The sequence below is a fragment of the Oncorhynchus mykiss genome, chromosome 21, assembly GCF_013265735.2.
Source record: "Oncorhynchus mykiss isolate Arlee chromosome 21, USDA_OmykA_1.1, whole genome shotgun sequence".
Classification (NCBI taxonomy): domain Eukaryota; kingdom Metazoa; phylum Chordata; class Actinopteri; order Salmoniformes; family Salmonidae; genus Oncorhynchus; species Oncorhynchus mykiss.
The window spans coordinates 8,720,912-8,744,728 of record NC_048585.1 but is presented as its reverse complement, the minus strand read 5'-3'; the positions used below and the strand labels follow the sequence as shown (position 1 = coordinate 8,744,728).

General features: G+C 48.1%; 1 protein-coding gene across 3 annotated transcripts in view; it reads right to left on the bottom strand.

The window, feature by feature from the left end:
- Positions 1-263: 263 nt before the first annotated feature.
- Positions 264-23,817, bottom strand: part of LOC118936349 (serine/threonine-protein kinase TBK1-like) — a 59,547-nt gene continuing 35,993 nt past the window's right edge. For all 3 annotated transcript variants that reach the window (XM_036956767.1, XM_036956768.1, XM_036956769.1), the window contains 10 exons: positions 23,082-23,173; positions 22,769-22,870; positions 21,193-21,274; positions 20,813-20,931; positions 19,264-19,380; positions 15,097-15,198; positions 11,932-12,028; positions 9,330-9,433; positions 4,536-4,607; positions 264-4,021 (listed from right to left, as the gene is read on the bottom strand). In XM_036956767.1, coding sequence (XP_036812662.1) covers positions 3,970-4,021; positions 4,536-4,607; positions 9,330-9,433; positions 11,932-12,028; positions 15,097-15,198; positions 19,264-19,380; positions 20,813-20,931; positions 21,193-21,274; positions 22,769-22,870; positions 23,082-23,173 — 939 coding nt within the window. In that variant the 3' untranslated portion in view covers positions 264-3,969. The remainder of the gene's footprint in view (positions 4,022-4,535; positions 4,608-9,329; positions 9,434-11,931; positions 12,029-15,096; positions 15,199-19,263; positions 19,381-20,812; positions 20,932-21,192; positions 21,275-22,768; positions 22,871-23,081; positions 23,174-23,817) is intronic.

Sequence of the window (23,817 nt, the reverse complement as noted above, 5' to 3'; positions counted from 1 at the left end):
ACAGAGGGCACATCCCAAATGACCCCCTATCCCCCTCATAGTGCACTACAGCAACAAAGACAACACATCCCAAATGACCCCCTCTCCCCCTCTGGGCTCTGGTCAGAAGTAGTGCACCATGGGTAGAGCACGAGAAAGGAAATAGGGAGGCATTTTGGGACAGTGTAGAAGTAATAACTACTAACTGGTAATACAACGTTGATTCCTGAAGGACATTTCCCCTCTTTAGTCTCTAACAGAAGTTGCCAGCTTGGAGAAGAGGCCAGAAGAGAGATAACTCATTTATAATAATACACATTACAGACTCAGACTATTTACAGCATGAAACACACATGTATATACACAGGAATTATATACCACTGGCCAGATGAGGGAACATTCTCCTTTCTCTGCAGCGTCTAGACTGGTGGGGTAAGGTAGGGGTCAGGGGTCTAGACTGTAGACTGGTGGGGTCAGGTAGGGGTCAGCGGTCTAGACTGTAGACTGGTGGGGTCAGTTAGGGGTCAGGCGTCTAGACTGTAGACGGGTGGGGTCAGGTAGGGGTCAAGGGTCTAGTCTGTAGACTGGTGGGGTCAGGTAGGGGTCAGGGGTCTAGACTGTAGACTGGTGGGGTCAGTTAGGGGTCAGGGGTCTAGACTGTAGATGTGTGGGGTCAGGTAGGGGTCAGGGGTCTAGACTGTAGACTGGTGGGGTCAGGGGTCTAGACTGTAGACTGGTGGGGTCAGGTGTCTAGACTGTAGACTGGTGGGGTCAGGTAGGGGTCAGGTGTCTAGACTGTAGACTGGTGGGGTCAGGGGTCTAGACTGTAGACTGGTGGGGTCAGGGGTCTAGACTGTAGACTGGTGGGGTCAGGTAGGCGTCAGGGTCGAGATAGCGGATTGAGGTGGGGGATCAGGGTCTACATAGTGGATTGAGGTGGGGGTCAGGTAGGGGTCAGGGTCTAGATAGTGGATTGAGGTGGGGGTCAGGGTCTAGATAGTGGATTGAGGTGGGGGTCAGGTAGGGGTCAGGGTCTAGATAGTGGATTGAGGTGGGGGTCAGGTAGGGGTCAGGGTCTAGATAGTGGATTGAGGTGGGGGTCAGGGTCTAGATAGTGGATTGAGGTGGGGGGTCAGGGTCGAGATAGAGGATTGAGGTGGGGGGGTCAGGGTCGAGATAGCGGATTGAGGTGGGGGGTCAGGGTCGAGATAGCGGATTGAGGTGGGGGTCAGGGTCTAGATAGTGGATTGAGGTGGGGGTCAGGGTCTAGATAGTGGATTGAGGTGGGGGTCAGGGTTTAGATAGTGGATTGAGGTGGGGGTCAGGGTCTAGATAGTGGATTGAGGTGGGGGGGTCAGGGTCTAGATAGTGGATTGAGGTGGGGGTCAGGTAGGGGTCAGGGTCTAGATAGTGGATTGAGGTGGAGGTCAGGTAGGGGTCAGGGTCTAGATAGTGGATTGAGGTGGGGGTCAGGGTTTAGATAGTGGATTGAGGTGGGGGTCAGGTAGGGGTCAGGGTCTAGATCAGGGCTCTCCAACAGGTCGATCACCAGCTACCAGTAGCTATTTGTAGCTCGCAAAATATTCTGAAAGTATCAGAGACACCGCAAGCTCCCAGCTACTATCTAATCAAGGCAACATCGACATTATGCCACCCCTGGTTAGCCAAGTATCAGAGACACGGCAAGCTCCCAGATACTATCTAATCAAGGCAACATCGACATTATCCCACCCCTGGTTAGCCAAGTATCAGAGACACGGCAAGCTCCCAGATACTATCTAATCAAGGCAACATCGACATTATCCCACCCCTGGTTAGCCAAGTATCAGAGACACGGCAAGCTCCCAGCTACTATCTAATCAAGGCAACATTGACATTATCCCACCCCTGGTTAGCCAAGTATCAGAGACACGGCAAGCTCCCAGCTACTATCTAATCAAGGCAACATTGACATTATCCCATCCCTGGTTAGCCAAGTATCAGAGACACGGCAAGCTCCCAGCTACTATCTAATCAAGGCAACATTGACATTATCCCACCCCTGGTTAGCCAAGTATCAGAGACACGGCAAGCTCCCAGATACTATCTAATCAAGGCAACATCGACATTATCCCACCCCTGGTTAGCTAAGTATCAGAGACACGGCAAGCTCCCAGCTACTATCTAATCAAGGCAACATTGACATTATCCCACCCCTGGTTAGCCAAGTATCAGAGACACGGCAAGCTCCCAGATACTATCTAATCAAGGCAACATCGACATTATCCCACCCCTGGTTAGCTAAGTATCAGAGACACGGCAAGCTCCCAGATACTATCTAATCAAGGCAACATCGACATTATCCCACCCCTGGTTAGCTAAGTATCAGAGACACGGCAAGCTCCCAGCTACTATCTAATCAAGGCAACATTGACATTATCCCACCCCTGGTTAGCCAAGTATCAGAGACACGGCAAGCTCCCAGATACTATCTAATCAAGGCAACATCGACATTATCCCACCCCTGGTTAGCCAAGTATCAGAGACACGGCAAGCTCCCAGATACTATCTAATCAAGGCAACATCGACATTATCCCACCCCTGGTTAGCTAAGTATCAGAGACACGGCAAGCTCCCAGCTACTATCTAATCAAGGCAACATCGACATTATCCCACCCCTGGTTAGCCACTATTGGATTAAAAAGCCAAACCTAACACATTATCTGCCAATTCATTTTCAGCAATATGGCGTCCGTCCGTCCGGTGTTTGTCTGTCATTCAGTGTAACGCCAGTTGATGTGATTAACTGTCTTGTAGATTGACAGAAATACTTTCCCCCAAAACCATATTAAATGTTAACTGTAAAGTAGGCTTATCTAGAAGAAGTACATCATTTGTATCTACCGTTTGTTTGTTGGTAAACTATGCCATGAAATCAGCAGCAGCAGTACTGAACCACCACAGACCGGCACATTAAAACGGCACATTCCTGCACAATTAAAAGGGAATTGCACTCCAAAAATCTAAACGTGTTCGTTTTCTTCCAAACCTAAAAATAGTTTCTTCTGATGTGATTTAAACATTGACACGGACTCAGAACATGCCGTTTTGAGAGTAAAAACTAAATACATCAACTGAGAAAACAGAATATAGGAAAACAGAAAACAGAAGGATCTGGGAGAAAAAAATACATCAGATTTTATAGGGCCCCCTTTAATGTTTATTAACCATTGTTTTACCAGGTATATCGACAGAAAACATAGTGTCTCTTGTACACTAAGGACCCAGGGAAAACATAGTGTCTCTTGTACACTAAGGACCCAGGGAAAACATAGTGTCTCTTGTACACTAAGGACCCGGGGAAAACATAGTGTCTCTTGTACACTAAGGACCCGGGGAAGAGTTGCAGGGAGAGGAGAACAACGGGTCTATTTGAAGGTAGCTCTCATGCTTGAAAAGGTTGGAGACCCCTGGTCTAGAAAGTGGATTGAGGTGGGGATTTAGGGTGGGTGAGTCGAGGGGTGAGGGTTTAGGGTGGGTGAGAGTCGACGAGTGAGGGTTTAGGGTGGGTGAGAGTCGACGAGTGAGGGTTTAGGGTGGGTGAGAGTTGACGAGTGAGGGTTTAGGGTGGGTTGAGAGTCAGGGGGGAGGGTTTAGGGTGGGTATGGAGGTTGGGTGAAGGTGTAGGGTGGGTATGGAATTTGGGTGAAGGTGTAGGGTGGGTATGGAGGTTGGGTGAAGGTGTAGGGTGGGTATGGAGGTTGGGTGAAGGTGTAGGGTGGGTATGGAGGTTGGGTGAAGGTGTAGGGTGGGTAGGGAGGTTGGGTGAAGGTGTAGGGTGGGTATGGAATTTGGGTGAAGGTGTAGGGTGGGTATGGAGGTTGGGTGAAGGTGTAGGGTGGGTATGGAGGTTGGGTGAAGGTGTAGGGTGGGTATGGAGGTTGGGTGAAGGTGTAGGGTGAGTATGGAGGTTGGGTGAAGGTGTAGGGTGTAGCGAGGGGCCACATGGTCTCAGATACGGTCCACACTTCTCATTCCTCCATCCAATGTCAAAGAGCCAAACCTGGAAAACAGCAACATCAGACAATATTATATCAATAGATAGATCAGCTTCTATTTATGTCCATGCACTAACAGGAAGGACCAAACAGCTGATCTGATCTAACAGGAAGGACCAAACAGCTGATCTAACAGGAAGGACCAAACAGCTGATCTAACAGGAAGGACCAAACAGCTGATCTAACAGGAAGGACCAGACAGCTGATCTAACAGGAAGGACCAAACAGCTGATCTGACAGGAAGGACCAAACAGCTGATCTAACAGGAAGGACCAGACAGCTGATCTAACAGGAAGGACCAAACAGCTGATCTAACAGGAAGGACCAAACAGCTGATCTAACAGGAAGGACCAGACAGCTGATCTAACAGGAAGGACCAAACAGCTGATCTGACAGGAAGGAGGCCTTCATATGTCTTATCAGGGTTATTGACCATGTTTTGAATTGCTGGCCTCGGTCTGTTATAAAGTAAACATACGGCCATCACAGGGAGCTCTGTGTAGCCAGACAAGTCCTCACCTCTCCAGGAAGTGGTTGTTCTCCGCCAACTCCTTTACTACCCCCTCCATCTCTTCCTTCAGCTTCTTCATCCTGGAAATCACAGAAAGGATAGAGAGAGTTAACACTGGACACTGTCACTGAGATGGTAGAATATCGTCCTACTGGTTAACACTGGACACTGAGAAGGTGGAATATAGTCCTACTGGTTAACACTGGACACTGAGAAGGTGGAATATCGTCCTACTGGTTAACACTGGACACTGTCACTGAGATGGTAGAATATAGTCCTACTGGTTAACACTGGACACTGTCACTGAGATGCTAGAATATCGTCCTACTGGTTAACACTGGACACTGAGAAGGTGGAATATCGTCCTACTGGTTAACACTGGACACTGAGAAGGTGGAATATAGTCCTACTGGTTAACACTGGACACTGAGAAGGTGGAATATCGTCCTACTGGTTAACACTGGACACTGGACACTGAGATGGTAGAATATAGTCCTACTGGTTAACACTGGACACTGTCACTGAGATGGTAGAATATAGTCCTACTGGTTAACACTGGACACTGAGAAGGTGGAATATCGTCCTACTGGTTAACACTGGACACTGAGAAGGTGGAATATAGTCCTACTGGTTAACACTGGACACTGAGAAGGTGGAATATCATCCTACTGGTTAACACTGGACACTGAGAAGGTGGAATATCGTCCTACTGGTTAACACTGGACACTGAGATGGTGGAATATAGTCCTACTGGTTAACACTGGACACTGAGAAGGTGGAATATCATCCTACTGGTTAACACTGGACACTGAGAAGGTGGAATATCGTCCTACTGGTTAACACTGGACACTGAGATGGTGGAATATAGTCCTACTGGTTAACACTGGACACTGAGAAGGTGGAATATCGTCCCACTGGTTAACACTGGACACTGGACACTGAGATGGTAGAATATCATCCTACTGGTTAACACTGGACACTGAGAAGGTGGAATATAGTCCTACTGGTTAACACTGGACACTGAGAAGGTGGAATATCGTCCCACTGGTTAACACTGGACACTGGACACTGAGATGGTAGAATATCATCCTACTGGTTAACACTGGACACTGAGAAGGTGGAATATCGTCCTACTGGTTAACACTGGACACTGTCACTGAGATGGTAGAATATCGTCCTACTGGTTAACACTGGACACTGAGAAGGTAGAATATCGTCCTACTGGTTAACACTGGACACTGAGAAGGTGGAATATCATCCTACTGGTTCACACTGGACACTGAGAAGGTGGAATATTGTCCCACTGGTTAACACTGGACACTGGACACTGAGAAGGTAGAATATCGTCCTACTGGTTAACACTGGACACTGAGATGGTAGAATATCATCCCACTGGTTAACACTGGACACTGAGAAGGTGGAATATTGTCCCACTGGTTAACACTGGACACTGGACACTGAGAAGGTGGACTATCGTCCTACTGGTTATAGATCATCCCTCAAGTCAACAAACATGTCCTCAGATGTAACAACATGATAGTGAGACTTACCCAGGGGCATCTCTACCAGGGTGATCTGACTGATGTAGGGTCAGGGAGAGTAACTCACCCCAGGGTCATCTCTACCAGGGTGATCTGACTGATGTAGGGTCAGGGAGAGTAACTCACCTAGGGTAATCTCTACCAGGGTGATCTGGCTAAAGGTAAGGTCAGGGGTTAACGGTTAGGGGTCAGGGACAGTAGCTTACCCCAGGGTAATCTCTACCAGGGTGATCTGGCTGATGTAGGGTCAGGGACAGTAGCTTACCCCAGGGTCATCTCTACCAGGGTGATCTAACTGATGTAGGGTCAGGGAGAGTAACTCACCCCAGGGTCATCTCTACCAGGGTGATCTGACTGATGTAGGGTCAGGGAGAGTAACTCACCTAGGGTAATCTCTACCAGGGTGATCTGGCTGAGGTAAGGTCAGGGGTTAACGGTTAGGGGTCAGGGACAGTAGCTTACCCCAGGGTAATCTCTACCAGGGTGATCTGGCTGATGTAGGGTCAGGGACAGTAGCTTACCCCAGGGTCATCTCTACCAGGGTGATCTAACTGATGTAGGGTCAGGGAGAGTAACTCACCCCAGGGTCATCTCTACCAGGGTGATCTGACTGATGTAGGGTCAGGGAGAGTAACTCACCTAGGGTAATCTCTACCAGGGTGATCTGGCTGAGGTAAGGTCAGGGGTTAACGGTTAGGGGTCAGGGACAGTAACTCACCCCAGGGTCATCTCTACCAAGGTGCTCTGGCTGAGGTAAGGTCAGGGGTTAACGGTTAGGGACAGTAACTCACCCCAGGGTCATCTCTACCAAGATGCTCTGGCTGATGTAAGGTCAGGGGTTAAGGGTTAACGGTTAGTGGTCAGGAACAGTAACTCACCCCAGGGTCATCTCTAGCATGGCCCTCTGGCTGAGGTAAGGTCAGGGACAGTAACTCACCCCAGGGTCATCTCTACCAAGGTGCTCTGGCTGAGGTAAGGTCAGGGGTTAAGGGTTAACGGTTAGTGGTCAGGAACAGTAACTCACCCCAGGGTCATCTCTAGCATGGCCCTCTGGCTGAGGTAAGGTCAGGGGTTAAGGGTTAACGGTCAGGGACAGTAACTCACCCCAGGGTCATCTCTACCAAGGTACTCTGGCTGAGGTAAGGTCAGGGACAGTAACTCACCCCAGGGTCATCTCTACCAAGGTGCTCTGGCTGAGGTAAGGTCAGGGGTTAAGGGTTAACGGTTAGAGGTCAGGAACAGTAACTCACCCCAGGGTCATCTCTACCAAGGTGCTCTGGCTAAGGTAAGGTCAGGGGTTAATGGTTAGGGACAGTAACTCACCCCAGGGTCATCTCTACCAAGGTGCTCTGGCTGAGGTAAGGTCAGGGGTTAAGGGTTAACGGTTAGGGACAGTAACTCACCCCAGGGTCATCTCTACCAAGATGCTCTGGCTGAGGTAAGGTCAGGGGTTAAGGGTTAACGGTTAGTGGTCAGGAACAGTAACTCACCCCAGGGTCATCTCTAGCATGGCCCTCTGGCTGAGGTAAGGTCAGGGACAGTAACACACCCCAGGGTCATCTCTACCAAGGTGCTCTGGCTGAGGTAAGGTCAGGGGTTAAGGGTTAACGGTTAGTGGTCAGGAACAGTAACTCACCCCAGGGTCATCTCTAGCATGGCCCTCTGGCTGAGGTAAGGTCAGGGGTTAAGGGTTAACGGTCAGGGACAGTAACTCACCCCAGGGTCATCTCTACCAAGGTACTCTGGCTGAGGTAAGGTCAGGGACAGTAACTCACCTAGGGTAATCTCTACCAGGGTGATCTGGCTGAGGTAAGGTCAGGGGTTAACGGTTAGGGGTCAGGGACAGTAGCTTACCCCAGGGTAATCTCTACCAGGGTGATCTGGCTGATGTAGGGTCAGGGACAGTAGCTTACCCCAGGGTCATCTCTACCAGGGTGATCTAACTGATGTAGGGTCAGGGAGAGTAACTCACCCCAGGGTCATCTCTACCAGGGTGATCTGACTGATGTAGGGTCAGGGAGAGTAACTCACCTAGGGTAATCTCTACCAGGGTGATCTGGCTGAGGTAAGGTCAGGGGTTAACGGTTAGGGGTCAGGGACAGTAACTCACCCCAGGGTCATCTCTACCAAGGTGCTCTGGCTGAGGTAAGGTCAGGGGTTAACGGTTAGGGACAGTAACTCACCCCAGGGTCATCTCTACCAAGATGCTCTGGCTGATGTAAGGTCAGGGGTTAAGGGTTAACGGTTAGTGGTCAGGAACAGTAACTCACCCCAGGGTCATCTCTAGCATGGCCCTCTGGCTGAGGTAAGGTCAGGGACAGTAACTCACCCCAGGGTCATCTCTACCAAGGTGCTCTGGCTGAGGTAAGGTCAGGGGTTAAGGGTTAACGGTTAGTGGTCAGGAACAGTAACTCACCCCAGGGTCATCTCTAGCATGGCCCTCTGGCTGAGGTAAGGTCAGGGGTTAAGGGTTAACGGTCAGGGACAGTAACTCACCCCAGGGTCATCTCTACCAAGGTACTCTGGCTGAGGTAAGGTCAGGGACAGTAACTCACCCCAGGGTCATCTCTACCAAGGTGCTCTGGCTGAGGTAAGGTCAGGGGTTAAGGGTTAACGGTTAGAGGTCAGGAACAGTAACTCACCCCAGGGTCATCTCTACCAAGGTGCTCTGGCTAAGGTAAGGTCAGGGGTTAATGGTTAGGGACAGTAACTCACCCCAGGGTCATCTCTACCAAGGTGCTCTGGCTGAGGTAAGGTCAGGGGTTAAGGGTTAACGGTTAGGGACAGTAACTCACCCCAGGGTCATCTCTACCAAGATGCTCTGGCTGAGGTAAGGTCAGGGGTTAAGGGTTAACGGTTAGTGGTCAGGAACAGTAACTCACCCCAGGGTCATCTCTAGCATGGCCCTCTGGCTGAGGTAAGGTCAGGGACAGTAACACACCCCAGGGTCATCTCTACCAAGGTGCTCTGGCTGAGGTAAGGTCAGGGGTTAAGGGTTAACGGTTAGAGGTCAGGAACAGTAACTCACCCCAGGGTCATCTCTACCAAGGTGCTCTGGCTGAGGTAAGGTCAGGGGTTAATGGTTAGGGACAGTAACTCACCCCAGGGTCATCTCTACCAAGGTGCTCTGGCTGAAGTAAGGTCAGGGGTTAAGGGTTAACGGTTAGGGACAGTAACTCACCCCAGGGTCATCTCTACCAAGGTGCTCTGGCTGAGGTAAGGTCAGGGGTTAAGGGTTAACGGTTAGGGACAGTAACTCACCCCAGGGTCATCTCTACCAAGGTGCTCTGGCTGAGGTAGGCTTGAGGCTTCACCATACCACTGGATGCCAGAGGTAGCACCTTACCAGGTAACTGCTCCTGTAGCTACAACACACAAACATGGATATTAACAACTAAATTCATGCACCACAATGTCTACTCCTCCCATGCAGAGCGGTCATCAAGGCAAAACGTGGCTACTTTGAAGAATCTCAAATATATTTTGATTTGTTTAACACTTTTCTGGTTACTACATGAGATTCCATATGTGTTATTTAATAGTTTTGATGTCTTCACTATTATTGTACAATGTAGAACATAGTAAACAGAGAAAACCCCTTGAATGAGGAGGTGTGTCCAAACGTTGACTGGTACTCTATTTAGCTGCTTCTGTTACGCAGAACCGAGTTGTTGGTCCTGGTTTTATAACTCTGAATCCATGTTAGCATGGTCAGAAATGCTACTAAACGGTAGTTATTGGTCCTGGTTTTATAACTCTGAATCCATGTTAGCATGGTCAGAAATGCTACAAAACGGTAGTTGTTGGTCCTGGTTTTATAACTCTGAAACCATGTTAGTATGTCAGGGTCTGGGTGTTATCTCACTCCTGTTGTCTTGTTCTCCCACTCCTAGATATTGAGTTGGGTCAGGGTCTGATCCCACTCCTAGATATTGAGCTAGGTCAGGGTCTGAGTGTTATGCCACTCCTAGATATTGAGCTAGGTCAGGATCTCTGTTATCCCACTCCTAGATATAGAGCTAGGTCAGGGTCTGAGTGTTATCCCACTCCTAGATATTGAGCTAGGTCAGGGTCTCTGTTATCCCACTACTAGATATTGAGCTAGGTCAGGGTCTCTGTTATCCCACTCCTAGATATAGAGCTAGGTCAGGGTCTGAGTGTTATCCCACTCCTAGATATAGAGCTAGGTCAGGGTCTCTGTTATCCCACTCCTAGAAATAGAGCTAGGTCAGGGTCTGAGTGTTATCCCACTCCTAGATATAGAGCTAGGTCAGGGTCTCTGTTATCCCACTCCTAGATATAGAGCTAGGTCAGGGTCTCTGTTATCCCACTCCTAGATATTGAGCTAGGTCAGGGTCTCTGTTATCCCACTCCTAGATATAGAGCTAGGTCAGGGTCTGATCCCGCTCCTAGATATTGAGCTAGGTCAGGGTCTCTGTTATCCCACTCCTAGATATAGAGCTAGGTCAGGGTCTGATCCCACTCCTAGATATAGAGCTAGGTCAGGGTCTCTGTTATCCCACTCCTAGATATTGAGCTAGGTCAGGGTCTGAGTGTTATCCCACTCCTAGATATTGAGATAGGTCAGGGTCTGAGTGTTATCCCACTCCTAGATATAGAGCTAGGTCAGGGTCTGAGTGTTATCCCACTCCTAGATATAGAGCTAGGTCAGGGTCTCTGTTATCCCACTCCTAGATATAGAGCTAGGTCAGGGTCTGAGTGTTATCCCACTCCTAGATATAGAGCTAGGTCAGGGTCTCTGTTATCCCACTCCTAGATATAGAGCTAGGTCAGGGTCTCTGTTATCCCACTCCTAGATATTGAGCTAGGTCAGGGTCTCTGTTATCCCACTCCTAGATATAGAGCTAGGTCAGGGTCTGATCCCACTCCTAGATATTGAGCTAGGTCAGGGTCTCTGTTATCCCACTCCTAGATATTGAGCTAGGTCAGGGTTTCTGTTATCCCACTCCTAGATATTGAGCTAGGTCAGGGTCTGAGTGTTATCCCACTCCTAGATATAGAGCTAGGTCTGGGTCTCTGTTATCCCACTCCTAGATATAGAGCTAGATCAGGGTCTGGGTCTCTGTTATCCCACTCCTAGATATAGAGCTAGATCAGGGTCTGGGTCTCTGTTATCCCACTCCTAGATATAGAGCTAGATCAGGGTCTGGGTCTCTGTTATCCCACTCCTAGATATAGAGCTAGATCAGGGTCTGGGTCTCTGTTATCCCACTCCTAGATATAGAGCTAGATCAGGGTCTGGGTCTCTGTTATCCCACTCCTAGATATAGAGCTAGATCAGGGTCTGGGTCTCTGTTATCCCACTCCTAGATATTGAGCTAGGTCAGGGTCTGGGTGTTATCCCACTCCAAGATATTGAGCTAGGTCAGGGTCTCTGTTATCCCACTCCTAGATATTGAGCTAGGTCAGGGTCTCTGTTATCCCACTCCTAGATATTGAGCTAGGTCAGGGTCTCTGTTATCCCACTCCTAGATATTGAGCTAGATCAGGGCAAGAAATTGTATTTTTTTCCTAACGGTAACGTGATGTGGTTCTCGGGAACGAAGGGCAGGGAGTGTGTTGTGTACCTCCAAAGTTGAATCGACATTGGTGTCGTATTGGCATAAATATGATGGGAGATTTGAATTGATCTGCAATGAATCCGTACTATAGTCACACCAGTCTATAATTAAGGGAATCCAAACCTGCTCCCACAGACTAACATAAAACAACGGGCCATCTCTCCCTCATCCCCTCCTCTCTCTTCCCTCTCCCTCCCCCTGCACCATCCCTCAACTTAGTGGAGGAAACCTCCTGTTTACTTCAGTGTTTAGTAAGTGTGTGTGTGTGTGTGTGTTCAGACCTTAATAACTCTCTCCATCACCATGGAAACTTCTTTCTCCACGCTGTTGAATTGGCTGGTTAGACCAATCAGCTGCTTCCTCACGTGATGCACCTTCCTGTACAGGGGAGATAAACACACTATTGATACACCTTCCTGCATACCTTCCATACACACACACACACACACACACCTTCCTGCACACGTTCCATACATACACACACACACACACACACCTTCCTGCACACCTTCCTGCACACCTTCCATACACACACGCCTTCCTGCACACACACACACACACACACACACACACACCTTCCTAGACAGACTGACCTCATCTGATACCTTCCTTTACAAGACAGACTGACCTCATCTGATACCTTCCTTCATCTACAGAACACACTGACCTCATCTGATATCTTCCTTCATCTACAGAACACACTGACCTCATCTGATATCTTCCTTCATCTACAGAACACACTGCCCTCATCTGATATCATCCTTCATCTACAGAACACACTGACCTCATCTGATACCTTCCTTTACAAGACAGACTGACCTCATCTGATACCTTCCTTCATCTACAGAACACACTGACCTCATCTGATACCTTCCTTCATCTACAGGACACACTGTCCTCATCTGATATCATCCTTCATCTACAGAACACACTGACCTCATCTGATACCTTCCTTCATCTACAGGACACACTGACCTCACCTGATATCTTCCTTCATCTACAGAACACACCGACCTCATCTGATACCTTCCTTCATCTACAGAACACACTGACCTCATCTTATACCTTCCTTTACAAGACAGACTGACCTCATCTGATACCTTCCTTCATCTACAGAACACTGTCCTCATCTGATACCTTCCTTCATGTACAGAACACACTGACCTCATCTGATATCTTTCTTCATCTACAGAACACACCGACCTCATCTGATACCTTCCTTCATCTACAGAACACACTGACCTCATCTGATATCTTCCTTCATCTATAGAACACACTGCCCTCATCTGATATCATCCTTCATCTACAGAACACACTGACCTCATCTGATACCTTCCTTTACAAGACAGACTGACCTCATCTGATACCTTCCTTCATCTACAGAACACACTGACCTCATCTGATATCTTCCTTCATCTACAGAACACACTGCCCTCATCTGATATCATCCTTCATCTACAGAACACACTGACCTCATCTGATACCTTCCTTTACAAGACAGACTGACCTCATCTGATACCTTCCTTCATCTACAGAACACACTGACCTCATCTGATACCTTCCTTCATCTACAGGACACACTGTCCTCATCTGATATCATCCTTCATCTACAGAACACACTGACCTCATCTGATACCTTCCTTCATCTACAGGACACACTGACCTCACCTGATATCTTCCTTCATCTACAGAACACACCGACCTCATCTGATACCTTCCTTCATCTACAGAACACACTGACCTCATCTTATACCTTCCTTTACAAGACAGACTGACCTCATCTGATACCTTCCTTCATCTACAGAACACTGTCCTCATCTGATACCTTCCTTCATGTACAGAACACACTGACCTCATCTGATATCTTTCTTCATCTACAGAACACACCGACCTCATCTGATACCTTCCTTCATCTCCAGAACACACTGACCTCATCTGATATCTTCCTTTATCTATAGAACACACTGCCCTCATCTGATATCATCCTTCATCTACAGAACACACTGACCTCATCTGATACCTTCCTTCATCTACAGAACACACTGACCTCATCTGACACCTTCCTTTACAAGACAGACTGACCTCATCTGATACCTTCCTTCATCTACAGAACACACTGACCTCATCTGATACCTTCCTTCATCTACAGGACACACTGTCCTCATCTGATATCATCCTTCATCTACAGAACACACTGACCTCATCTGATACCTTCCTTCATCTACAGGACACACTGACCTCACCTGATATCTTCCTTCATCTACAGAACACACCGACCTCATCTGATACCTTCCTTCATCTACAGAACACACTGACCTCATCTGATAACTTCCTTTACAAGACAGACTGACCTCATCTGATACCTTCCTTTACAAGACAGACTGACCTCATCTGATACCTTCCTTCATCTACAGAACACTGTCCTCATCTGATACCTTCCTTCATGTACAGAACACACTGACCTCATCTGATATCTTCCTTCAGCTACAGAACACACTGACCTCATCTGATACCTTCCTTTACAAGACACACTGACCTCATCTGATACCTTCCTTCATCTACAGAACACACTGACCTCATCTGATACCTTCCTTCATCTACAGGACACACTGTCCTCATATGATACCTTCCTTCATCTACAGAACACACTGACCTCATCTGATACCTTCCTTCATCTACAGAACACACTGACCTCATCTGATATCATCCTTCATCTACAGAACACACTGACCTCATCTGATACCTTCCTTCATTTACAGAACACACTGACCTCATCTGATACCTTCCTTCATCTACAGAACACACTGACCTCATCTGATATCATCCTTCATCTACAGAACACACTGACCTCATCTGATACCTTCCTTCATCTACAGAACACACTGACCTCATCTGATATCACCCTTCAACTACAGAACACACTGGACTCATCTGATATCATCCTTCAACTACAGAACACACTGACCTCATCTGATACCTTCCTTAATTTACAGACCACAGTGACCTCATCTGACACCTTCATCTACAGAACACACTGACCTCATCTGATACCTTCCTTTACAAGACAGACTGACATCATCTGATACCTTCCTTCATCTACAGAACACACTGACCTCATCTGATACCTTCCTTCAGCTACAGAACACACTGAACTCATCTGATTCCTTCATCTACAGAACACACTGACCTCATCTGATGCCTTCCTTCATTTACAGAACACACTGACCTCATCTGATACCTTCCTTCATCTACAGAACACACTGACCTCATCTGACACCTTCATCTACAGGACACACTGACCTCATCTGACACCTTCATCTACAGAACACACTGACCTCATCTGACACCTTCCTCTACAGAACACACTGACCTCATCTGATATCATCCTTCAACTACAGAACACACTGACCTCATCTGATATCATCCTTCAATTTCGGGACACTTACCTCATCCACTCCTCGCTCTTAGAGATGAAGAGGCGGTACTTCATGGCACACTCCTCTGTAAACAGAGACCTGGCCTTGGTGGCATGGAACACCAGCTTCTGTCTGTTAGAGGAGCATTATATTATCACTATACTGTAACCAGAATATATACACTGTCTGTGGAATTGGGGAATTGAGGATAGAGGAGGACTAATGTTGGGGTTGAGGAGCAGATCTGTCATCCTGGATAGAGGAGGACTAATGTTGGGGTTGAGGAGCAGATCTGTCATCATGGATAGAGGACTGATGTTGAGGTTGAGGAGCAGATCTGTCATCATGGATAGAGGAGGACTAATGTTGGGGTTGAGGAGCAGATCTGTCATCATGGATAGAGGAGGACTGATGTTGGGGTTGAGGAGCAGATCTGTCATCATGGATAGAGGACTGATGTTGGGGTTGAGGAGCAGATCTGTCATCATGGATAGAGGAGGACTAATGTTGGGGTTGAGGAGCAGATCTGTCATCATGGATAGAGGAGGACTAATGTTGGGGTTGAGGAACAGATCTGTCATCATGGATAGAGGAGGACTAATGTTGGGGTTGAGGAGCAGATCTGTCATCATGGATAGAGGAGGACTAATGTTGGGGTTGAGGAGCAGATCTGTCATCATGGATAGAGGACTGATGTTGGGGTTGAGGAGCAGATCTGTCATCATGGATAGAGGAGGACTGATGTTGGGGTTGAGGAGCAGATCTGTCATCATGGATAGAGGAGGACTAATGTTGGGGTTGAGGAGCAGATCTGTCATCATGGATAGAGGAGGACTAATGTTGGGGTTGAGGAGCAGATCTGTCATCATGGATAGAGGAGGACTAATGTTGGGGTTGAGGAGCAGATCTGTCATCATGGATAGAGGAGGACTAATGTTGGGGTTGAGGAGCAGATCTGTCATCATGGATAGAGGACTAATGTTGGGGTTGAGGAGCAGATCTGTCATCATGGATAGAGGAGGACTGATGTTGGGGTTGAGGAGCAGATCTGTCATCATGGATAGAGGAGGACTAATGTTGGGGTTGAGGAGCAGATCTGTCATCATGGATAGAGGAGGACTAATGTTGGGGTTGAGGAGCAGATCTGTCATCATGGATAGAGGAGGACTAATGTTGAGGTTGAGGAGCAGATCTGTCATCATGGATAGAGGACTGATGTTGGGGTTGAGGAGCAGATCTGTCATCATGGATAGAGGAGGACTAATGTTGGGGTTGAGGAGCAGATCTGTCATCATGGATAGAGGAGGACTAATGTTGGGGTTGAGGAGCAGATCTGTCATCATGGATAGAGGAGGACTAATGTTGGGGTTGAGGAGCAGATCTGTCATCATGGATAGAGGAGGACTAATGTTGGGGTTGAGGAGCAGATCTGTCATCATGGATAGAGGAGGACTAATGTTGGGGTTGAGGAGCAGATCTGTCATCATGGATAGAGGAGGACTAATGTTGGGGTTGAGGAGCAGATCTGTCATCATGGATAGAGGAGGACTAATGTTGGGGTTGAGGAGCAGATCTGTCATCATGGATAGAGGAGGACTAATGTTGAGGTTGAGGAGCAGATCTGTCATCATGGATAGAGGAGGACTAATGTTGGGGTTGAGGAACAGATCTGTCATCATGGATAGAGGACTGATGTTGGGGTTGAGGAGCAGATCTGTCATCATGGATAGAGGAGGACTGATGTTGGGGTTGAGGAGCAGATCTGTCATCATGGATAGAGGAGGACTAATGTTGGGGTTGAGGAGCAGATCTGTCATCATGGATAGTGGACTAATGTTGGGGTTGAGGAGCAGATCTGTCATCATGGATAGAGGAGGACTAATGTTGGGGTTGAGGAGCAGATCTGTCACCATGGTTGAGGAGCAGATCTGTCATCATGGATAGAGAAGGACTAATGTTGGGGTTGAGGAGCAGATCTGTCATCATGGATAGAGGAGGACTAATGTTGGGGTTGAGGAACAAATCTGTCATCATGGATAGAGGACTGATGTTGGGGTTGAGGAGCAGATCTGTCATCATGGATAGAGGAGGACTGAGCACTCCAAGTTGACTTCCATGTGATGGTTGTTATATCACTGTGCATCTCCACCACCCTTATACCATGAGGTTAGCACTCCAAGTTGACTTCCATGTGATTGTTGTTATATCCATATTTGGGCATGAAAGGGTTTCCTCTGCCATTTCTCCCATCGTTCATTTTACAGACACAAAAAAGATCCCACCTTGCCGAGCGTATTTAGTTAAAAAAAAAAAGGCAAAATGAGCTGTTTCCATCAGGCCTGTCAGGACATGTTTCCATCAGGCCTGTCAGGACATGTTTCCATCAGGCCTGTCAGGACATGTTTCCATCAGGCCTGTCAGGACATGTTTCCATCAGGCCTGTCAGGACATGTTTCCATCAGGCCTGTCAGGACATGTTTCCATCAGGCCTGTCAGGACATGTTTCCATCAGGCCTGTCAGGACATGTTTCCATCAGGCCTGTCAGGACATGTTTCCATCAGGCCTGTCAGGACATGTTTCCATCAGGCCTGTCAGGACATGTTTCCATCAGGCCTGTCAGGACATGTTTCCATCAGGCCTGTCAGAACATGTTCCCATCAGGCCTGTCAGGACATGTTTCCATCAGGCCTGTCAGGACATGTTTCCATCAGGCCTGTCAGGACATGTTTCCATCAGGCCTGTCAGGACATGTTTCCATCAGGCCTGTCAGGACATGTTTCCATCAGGCCTGTCAGAACATGTTTCCATCAGGCCTGTCAGGACATGTTTCCATCAGGCCTGTCAGGACATGTTTCCATCAGGCCTGTCAGAACATGTTCCCATCAGGCCTGTCAGGACATGTTTCCATCAGGCCTGTCAGGACATGTTTCCATCAGGCCTGTCAGGACATGTTTCCATCAGGCCTGTCAGGACATGTTTCCATCAGGCCTGTCAGGACATGTTTCCATCAGGCCTGTCAGGACATGTTTCCATCAGGCCTGTCAGGACATGTTTCCGTCAGGACATGTTTCCATCAGGCCTGTCAGGACATGTTTCCATCAGGCCTGTCAGGACATGTTTCCATCAGGCCTGTCAGGACATGTTTCCATCAGGCCTGTCAGGACATGTTTCCATCAGGCCTGTCAGGACATGTTTCCATCAGGCCTGTCAGGACATGTTTCCATCAGGCCTGTCAGGACATGTTTCCGTCAGGACATGTTTCCATCAGGCCTGTCAGGACATGTTTCCATCAGGCCTGTCAGAACATGTTTCCATCAGGCCTGTCAGGACATGTTTCCATCAGGCCTGTCAGGACATGTTTCCATCAGGCCTGTCAGGACATGTTTCCATCAGGCCTGTCAGAACATGTTTCCATCAGGCCTGTCAGGACATGTTTCCATCAGGCCTGTCAGGACATGTTTCCATCAGGCCTGTCAGGACATGTTTCCATCAGGCCTGTCAGGACATGTTTCCATCAGGCCTGTCAGGACATGTTTCCATCAGGCCTGTCAGGACATGTTTCCATCAGGCCTGTCAGGACATGTTTCCATCAGGCCTGTCAGGACATGTTTCCATCAGGCCTGTCAGGACATGTTTCCATCAGGCCTGTCAGGACATGTTTCCATCAGGCCTGTCAGGACATGTTTCCATCAGGCCTGTCAGGACATGTTTCCATCAGGCCTGTCAGAACATGTTTCCATCAGGCCTGTCAGAACATGTTTCCATCAGGCCTGTCAGGACATGTTTCCATCAGGCCTGTCAGGACATGTTTCCATCAGGCCTGTCAGAACATGTTTCCATCAGGCCTGTCAGGACATGTTTCCATCAGGCCTGTCAGAACATGTTTCCATCAGGCCTGTCAGGACATGTTTCCATCAGGCCTGTCAGGACATGTTTCCATCAGGCCTGTCAGGACATGTTTCCATCAGGCCTGTCAGAACATGTTTCCATCAGGCCTGTCAGGACATGTTTCCATCAGGCCTGTCAGGACATGTTTCCATCAGGCCTGTCAGGACATGTTTCCATCAGGCCTGTCAGGACATGTTTCCATCAGGCCTGTCAGAACATGTTTCCATCAGGCCTGTCAGAACATGTTTCCATCAGGCCTGTCAGGACGGATGGAAACCTGGTCAGCGGGACAGAAAAGACGGACCTACTTGTCAAATTTGTGTATTTGTTCCTCGTTGTACGGCAGACGTCTCTCAGCCTTGTCCTTCTTAAACTGGTGGTAGATGGCTGTAATGGAGTCCAGGAGAACCTTGATCCTCTCAACACTGAGACAGAGAGAGAAAACCATGAGTGTTAGATGGCTGAAAGGAGCTGTGGAACTCACGTGTGGCTTGAGGAGCAACATCAGTCCACAGATATTGGATATTACTCTCAGATCTGGGAAGTATACTGTAACCTGGTAACATTTAGTATCTCTCCAGGTTACGATATGTAAACATCATGGATGAAAGGTGTGTTTCATTGAAACATTAATAAAGTACAGTATTTCTCATACTAACATATTATTATCCAACATTAGACTGGGTATCAGTCAAGACCTGATGAGAAGTTTGATGATATGTGCTCTAGGCCTGCCACACAATGGCACTGTGGATGTATTAACCCTGGCTGACACAGACATCTTAAGCAGCTAAATTCTGGAGAAATTGGTTTTCAAACAGCTAAATAATTTTTTTAAAGTGCCAACTGTATTTTTGAAAAATTCTAATCTGGTTTTGGTGCCCACCACAGCACAGAGGCAGAGCCTTATTAAGGCTTAGAGCCAACAGAGATGCCAAACAGCTCTCTGTCCTGTTGGATTTCAGTGCTGCGTTCAACACTGTTGACCATGATGTCCTTCTGGACAGACTAGAGAGGTGGGTTGGCCTCCCCGGTCCTAGAGAGGTGGCATTAGGAAGGTGAACAAAATAGCTTTCTACCACCTGAGGAACATTGCTAATGTGTGGCTGTTTTTCTCTCAGGCTGATACAGAGAGACTCAGCTTTGACTACAAACAGGCTGGACGACTGTGATGCTCTCCTGTCTGGTCTACCCAAGGAAGACATTGGTCAACTGCAAAACATACAGAATGCTGCAGCGTGGGTACTGGCCATGATCATGTTGATCGATTTTGTGCGTTTCTGTCAGTGTAAAACTATCAAGCTCACAACTAAAACTTTTGTCGCTTTCGCCTCCCGCCACTAGCACGCCACTAGCACGTCACTAGCACGCCACTAGCACGTCACTAGCACGCCACTAGCACGCCACTAGCACGCCACTAGCACGTCACTAGCACGCCACTAGCACGTCACTAGCACGCCACTAGCACGTCACTAGCACGCCACTAGCACGTCACTAGCACGCCACTAGCACGCCACTAGCACGCCACTAGCACGCGCTAGCACGCCACTAGCACATCACTAGCACATCACTAGCACGCCACTAGCACGTCACTAGCAAGCCACTAGCACGTTACTAGCACGCCACTAGCACGCCACTAGCACGCCACTAGCACGCGCTAGCGTCGCGTGAATGTTCCCGGAAATAGAAACACAATTGCAGCTAACTCGCGGCGATCCCAGTGGCGTCCCAGAATAAGGCGACAATATTAAAATGACCAAAAGAGTTCGGTCGGCTTTGTGTTTTCATTTTTGCAACGGAATTATTATTTTTTGGATACTTGTATCGTCACAGCCCTAAAACACACTCGTTACTTACTTCCTGTCTTCAGGGTGTGTTCCAGCTTGAGTCCAGCTGTCCGTCAGAACACCACCTGACAGGAACTTACTCTTGATGTCCTGAACCGTCTGTTCCATGGGGACTAAGGAGTTAGAGATCTGCACAGAGAGACAACCAATCAACCACAGCCCTGGGGGAGGCTGAGAGACAACCAATCAACAGCAGCTCCAGAGATGGGAGGCTGACTGAGAAGATAATAGCCAGAGGCGGGGCCAGAGGGAACAGAGGCTGAGTGATAGGTTAAGGGGCGGGGCCAGAGGGAACAGAGGCTGAGTGATGGGTTAAGGGGCGGGGCCAGAGGGAACAGAGGCTGAGCGATAGGTTAAGGGGCGGGGCCAGAGGGAACAGCAGGTACTTACAAGGACTATTTTCTTCCTCATGTCTGAGATCTCATCGTATTCTGACGACGACAACATATTGGCCTGCATTAACACCTCGTACCTGGGAGAGGAGACAACAACATATTGGCCTGTATTAACACCTCGTACCTGGGAGAGGAGACAACATATTGGCCTGCATTAACACCTCGTACCTGGGAGAGGAGACAACAACATATTGGCCTGTATTAACACCTCGTACCTGGGAGAGGAGACAACAACATATTGGCCTGCATTAACACCTCGTACCTGGGAGAGGAGACAACAACATATTGGCCTGCATTAACACCTCGTACCTGGGAGAGGAGACAACATATTGGCCTGCATTAACACCTCGTACCTGGGAGAGGAGACAACAACATATTGGCCTGCATTAACACCTCGTACCTGGGAGAGGAGACAACAACATATTGGCCTGCATTAACACCTCGTACCTGGGAGAGGAGACAACAACATATTGGCCTGCAGTAACACCTCGTACCTGGGAGAGGAGACAACAACATATTGGCCTGCATTAACACCTCGTACCTGGGAGAGGAGACAACAACATATTGGCCTGCATTAACACCTCGTACCTGGGAGAGGAGACAACATATTGGCCTGCATTAACACCTCGTACCTGGGAGAGGAGACAACAACATATTGGCCTGCATTAACACCTCGTACCTGGGAGAGGCCACAACAACATATTGGCCTGCATTAACACCTCGTACCTGGGAGAGGAGACAACAACATATTGGCCTGCATTAACACCTCGTACCTGGGAGAGGAGACAACAACATATTGGCCTGCATTAACACCTCGTACCTGGGAGAGGAGACAACATATTGGCCTGCATTAACACCTCGTACCTGGGAGAGGAGACAACAACATATTGGCCTGCATTAACACCTCGTACCTGGGAGAGGAGACAACAACATATTGGCCTGTATTAACACCTCGTACCTGGGAGAGGAAACAACATATTGGCCTGCATTAACACCTCGTACCTGGGAGAGGAGACAACAACATATTGGCCTGCATTAACACCTCGTACCTGGGAGAGGAGACAACAACATATTGGCCTGCATTAACACCTCGTACCTGGGAGAGGAGACAACAACATATTGGCCTGCATTAGCACCTCGTACCTGGGAGAGGAGACAACATATTGGCCTGCATTAACACCTCGTACCTGGGAGAGGAGACAACAACATATTGACCTGCATTAACACCTCGTACCTGGGAGAGGAGACAACAACATATTGGCCTGCATTAACACCTCGTACCTGGGAGAGGAGACAACAACATATTGGCCTGCATTAACACCTCGTACCTGGGAGAGGAGACAACAACTTATTGACCTGCATTAACACCTCGTACCTGGGAGAGGAGAAAATAACATATTGGCCTGTATTAACACCTCGTGCCTGGGAAAAGAGACAACAACAACAACAACAACAACAACAACAACAACAACACCTCCTGCTGGTTCAACAACAACAACACCTACTAGTGGTTCTATCCTCTGAGGAGCTGGAGGGGTAAAGTGCCTCAACAAATCAAAGTGTGTACTCACAGCTGCTCTGTCCTCTCCAGGATCTGAGAGCAGTAGTGACAGACGTGGATGACCTCTGACTTCTTATGTACCATCTCGCTGTAGTCCTCCTTCATCAACTCACTGAGACAGAGAGACAGACAGAGACACATGGACATTATGTACCATCTCACTGTAGTCCTCCTTCATCAACTCACTGAGACAGAGAGACAGACAGACAGACAGTGTACCAGTTGAGGGGTATACCAGGTGAACAGTGTACCAGTTGAGGGGTATACCAGGTGAATGTGCTGGTTGTCTGGTGCATTGTAAGGTTTGAGTTATCAGGACTTACATCAGTCCCCTGACTCCCTTCCTGACCAGCTCCTGACAAACCAACAGGGAGTCTGAGGTCTTCCACAGGTGGCCCACGTCTCCTGCAAACGTCTGGACAACGGAGGAAGACATTTTAGGATATTAGTTAGAGGCACCACACACTCCATCCTCCCCCTGCAGTGTGGTTAAGGTTAGGATTCAGCTAGTGACCATGCTGCAGAGCTGCCTCCAGAACATGAGTCATCTCAATAAATGGCAACCTGCCCATGTTGAGCTACATGTTGTTTTGTGGCTTTACTCAGGGTGAGAGTCTGACGGACATCTAGCGGATCTCGGTTACCTTGGTTACCTTGGCATCGCTGGCATAACCTATACACTGCCTTCAAAGTATTCAGACCCCTTGAATGTTTCCCCATTTTGTTACATTACAGCCTTATTCTATAATGGATTCAAATGTTTTTTTACACACAATAATAATACACCCCATAATGACATCACTACCCCATAATGACATCACAATGCGCCATAATGACATCACAATAACCCATAATGACATCACAATGCGCCATAATGACAACTCAGAAAGAGTTTCTGTTAAAATAAAAAAAAAACGGAAATATCACATTTACATAAGTGTTCAGACCCTTTACTCAGTACTTTGTTGAAGCACCTTTGGTAGTGATTACAGCCTCTAGTCTTCGTATGACGCTACAAGCTTGGCACACCTGTATTTGGGGGAGTTTCTCCCATTCTTC